We start from the raw sequence: 4,525 nt of genomic DNA, 5'->3' as shown, positions 1-4,525 counted from the left end.
ATGATCAACAGGATCTATACAAAACGAAAAACGAATACGTTTTTAAAGGCCTTGATTTCGGCCAGAGCCCATTCAGTTACTTATGTTTCCTTTGTAATGTAAAGAAATATGTGAATTAATTGGTTTGGCATTATTACATTATTAAGATTCATCAATGGTTTTTATTTATACTTTTAGCATTTGCTCCTAACTTCAAGATTTATTTATTATAAGAATAATAAACAAATATATTTTATAACATAATCAATTCAGTAAAATAACTTAAAATACTACACAGTGCTTTGTGTCTCTTACACAATCCCAATAAATATGTCACTACTGTTTTGGACATGTGAACGAGTTTCATTAAATGGCAGTGGTCATCACCGTCACTAAACCATACAAAATGTATGAATAGTGATCGCTATCCAATTTGCCAATGTATCTCATCTCGGGGTCTGTGGTGCGTTTGAAATAAAAGTTCAGTAGTTGTTTCATCTGCTACTGCTCTTTCCCATGATCTAATCATTAGATTCCGTTGAACTTCATTGATTATTTGGCGTTTTAAAAAATGAGGAATATTAGGGTTGGTGTTGATTGTTCTACGTAAGCAGGCCACGGTCCAATATCCCATTCTATTAATATCCAAAAAGGAATTCACAAATTGATTGACGCACATTGCCTGCAAACTATTTGGCTTGTAGGTGTTTTTACATGGAGGTGGTGGTGATGATGATGATGATGATAAACCTTCGTCTTCTATAATAAAACGACAGATTTCTTCCTTTTCTCCCGTTTGAATGAGGTCCATAAAGAGATGGGGATTTCGGGTTATGAAAAGTACGCGGTTTACCCTTTCTACATAAAAGGATCCATAGTCTTTCGCCACTATTCGAGCAATTAATTCTCTCTTCGCAGAATTTAAATGATAAATTCTGTCAAGCTTTCCTATGTTAATACAACATATATCATCACACTTTTTATCACCATCACTGAAAACCCGAAATGTATAATTTTTAGGCCATTTATTACAATATTCGGGTACCCCATAAGGATAACAACGTTTATAGTTGGGGTCCCTATAAATTATATCTTGACGAGGCTTGTGATGATAATATGCCTTCCCATCATGTAAACAATAGGGTTTATGTCGAATCATCCTTCGATTAACGTATTTAAGCCATTTTTTATTTTTAAACCATGCTTCGTAAGCTCTCACATCTCGGGTTAATTCCCAACGTATATTTTTAAACATCATGTGCCTGAAATAATAATGCCGATTCAAATATTGTTTTATAGACATAAGCTTTTTCAGCGCTGCCTGATCAACTTTGCTACATGACGATGGAATCGATATTCCGTCTGCTATCATCATCTCTCTCAGAGCTTCTCGTTCCTGCTTGGAAGCTTGTATCATCATTAGAAATATGGAAGGATCTTTGGCGTAGGACCTATATCCCTTGATAGGCAATATTAAGTAATCCGGATCACGGGGGTACTTGAAATTATGTTCACAGAACATAATGCTTCTTTGGTCAATGTTAGAGAAGAATTCTACAAACATATAAGAACAATAATTTTCAGCCTCATTAAATAAGACTCGCAGTATAAATTGCAATTGGGATGCCGCAGGATATCCTTCTTGAGTAGATCCCATCCATATTTTAATAGCATAAACATTTACAATTTGGGGGTTAAATTGTATTAATTTACTTATAGATGGTTCTAAAGTAATATTTAAACCAATTGAAAAATATTTGTCTACATATTTTTTTATTTGGGAACTTGATGTAATCGAAGATGTAAAAGATTTAAAGGGAAACATGGATACCATGGTTTTAAAACCTTTGTGCAAATGAGTATTCCGAATGTTAGTAGGAGTAAATCCCTTTATGTACAATGAGTGTGAAAAAAAATTTAAGTATAGATTATTTAAAGTGGTGAGACCACAAAAATATTAATGCTTGCTCTACTTGGTGGAGGTTTCCAGGTAAGCAATCAAGTCTGCACGCTCATTCTTCTTCTTAAGACCAACGAACACCATCTTTGTGCCTGGAATAAATTTCTTGGGGTTGGTCAAGTAGATATCCAGATTATCTTTGTCCCACGTGATACTCTTGGCCTTGTTGGCATAAGTGTAAATATAGCCAGAAGCCTGACCAGTTTGGCGGCCGAAGAGGCCATTTAGATTTGGTCCAGTTTTGTGCTTGCCGTTTAATTCAACAGTGTGACACTGTGCACACCTCTGCATAAAGATCTTCTTACCTTTTTCCCTCTCAACCATCTTCTGAAAAAAAAAAACACATTAACTTAAAAGGTTAAGGTGTATGCTATTTATTTATTTATTTATTTATTTATTTATTTATATGTTTCATATACTTACTTACAAAAAAAGGACACTTTTTTTTCTTTGTTTTAGGATTCTGATATACTCTGCGAGAACACTGCACAACCTTGAGTCAAAACACACTCACAGATGGACTAAAAAATACTGTAGATACAGATTTGGATAATGTATCTAACCAGCTACAACTTCAACCAAACACAGTTTCAAATGAGAAAACATAAGAAATAAATAATTACACCCTCCTATAAAAATATGATATGAAAATGTGGTAAGGATGACATTTTAACTTTTCGGATTAGAGTTTTTATAGCATTGGTGCCTGAGCTGGGCCCTGAGGTGGGCCCTGGGGAGGCAACTGTGACTGTACCTGCGGTGGACCTTGCAACTGAAGTGGTGATGGCTGGCCTTGGGTTGTCATATGAATATGAACGCTAGGTGGTACCTGTTGCTGCCTGAGAAATTGATGCCCTCTGATTGAAACCCAAACAGAGGTAAAAATAACACATACATATACATTTATTTACAAAAAAACATTTTTTTTAATTGTTTTATTTAATGAATGTTGGTCTCAGGATTGGTTCACCTCCCTTTCTATGACAAAGTTGGTTAAAGAATAATAAGTATTTTCTATTTGATGGATCATTAGAATTTTTTGAGGCTAGTTTTAATAAATATGGCTGTAAACTCTTAAAAACAAGTTTCATCTCTGAAAGTGTTTCATTAAAGTTAAGGTATAGGGTAACTGGTGTCACATATTCGTCAAAAATCCAACTGTTTTCCATAATATATCTTTCTATATACAAATCAGTGACTGCCAATTGCTCCACTCCATATATAAAACTAGTTGCGGCTTCTAAAAACAGCCTGTCAGTTTGATTACCCCAAAATAAGATTTGTGCATACTTACGAGAAAATTCCCTAATGCTACATTTTAGATGATGCATATTCAACACAAACACACTTTTTACTATTTGCTTACAAAGTGGACAAAATATTTCATCTTTGTAGATAATGTTTGATAAAAAAGAGTACATCCCATAAGAATTATTCATATATCTAAGGCAGCCATAATTATTATAATCAAATTTCCCTGTAGATTTTTTACCCAACAAAATTTTGGCTGATAATGTAAACATACATTGAGGACAAATACTGTGACCACATCCAACCATATAATCATCAAACATAAAAACCATGTCACCTGACCCATTCATATCTAAACAAATGGGGCAAGATACAATTTGATGACGACTGACATTTTTCTTGATAGTTTTAAGGGAACCGTGTTTAATTGATATATCAATGACAACGTCCTTATTATCAGGTCCCCAGAGTCGGTTGGACACCAGGTTTGTTTGATATTTTTTCAAAAATGGTATTTTAACCAGGACTGTAGAATTATTTTTAGTTTCAAAACACTCGTCTTGTCTAAAATCATGTTCATTTTCAAACAGATTTATATCAGTATCAATTGATCTGATATTTGGTGAACAATTAAATATAATAGTTAACGATGCCTTTTCTGCTTCTGTCATAATTTCTATGATGTTTCTTACTTTGATATTCTGCTGTAATCTTGACCTTGTAGGAGAAATCTTGCAAGTCAAAAAAAGTTGGCAACCTCTTGAGTTTTTTGAATTTGATATTTTGTATATATTTTTTTTTAAATGTCTTCTCTTTGGACATTTCCCCAGGGATAATTCCATATTAAACCTAGAAGAAATATGAAAGATAACATTAATATTAATTAAAAAAAAGGGAGAAGAAATGGAGTTGTAAACAAGGGGAAAAAGCTCTTTATTCCACAATTAACTATTCAAAAAAAAAAAAAAATAAACCAAAAAAACAACACTTTTCTCGGGTTTGGTATGTAGAAAGATGTCTGAAAAGTGATAGGGTAAATAAGAGTAGGATGGAAGTAGTAGTAGTAGTAGTAGTAGTAGTGGTAGAAGGGTAGAGATAAAATTTCTTCAATTAGTAACTATGGTCTCTCTCACCTCAATCAGTTCATAAAGTTTTAGGAAACATATCTAAACCCACTGACTGGTTCATTCTGTTGTCAGGATTAAATCATCACACAACAACAATTGACCAGGGAGGGTGGAGGTCCGTCTTATTTATGTTAATGACACTGTCCTGTTTTTTTTTTTTTTTGGTCATAAAGAGGGGAACCTATGAAAAAAAATATATATATAAATT

The 4,525-nt window shown here is 33.4% G+C and overlaps 1 protein-coding gene across 1 annotated transcript; it reads right to left on the bottom strand.

The window, feature by feature from the left end:
- Positions 1 to 1,948: 1,948 nt before the first annotated feature.
- On the bottom strand, positions 1,949 to 2,744 carry LOC123759229 (cytochrome c-like). Its single transcript, XM_069315690.1, has 2 exons — positions 2,694 to 2,744; positions 1,949 to 2,266 (listed from the first exon to the last, which is right to left on the bottom strand). Exons 1-2 carry the CDS (start codon positions 2,742 to 2,744, stop codon positions 1,949 to 1,951), a joined length of 369 nt encoding a protein of 122 aa, XP_069171791.1.
- Positions 2,745 to 4,525: the final 1,781 nt, after the last annotated feature.

This window comes from Procambarus clarkii, chromosome 82 (genome assembly GCF_040958095.1).
Source record: "Procambarus clarkii isolate CNS0578487 chromosome 82, FALCON_Pclarkii_2.0, whole genome shotgun sequence".
In the NCBI taxonomy this organism is placed as follows: domain Eukaryota; kingdom Metazoa; phylum Arthropoda; class Malacostraca; order Decapoda; family Cambaridae; genus Procambarus; species Procambarus clarkii.
This window is presented reverse-complemented; position numbering and strand designations above follow the sequence as displayed.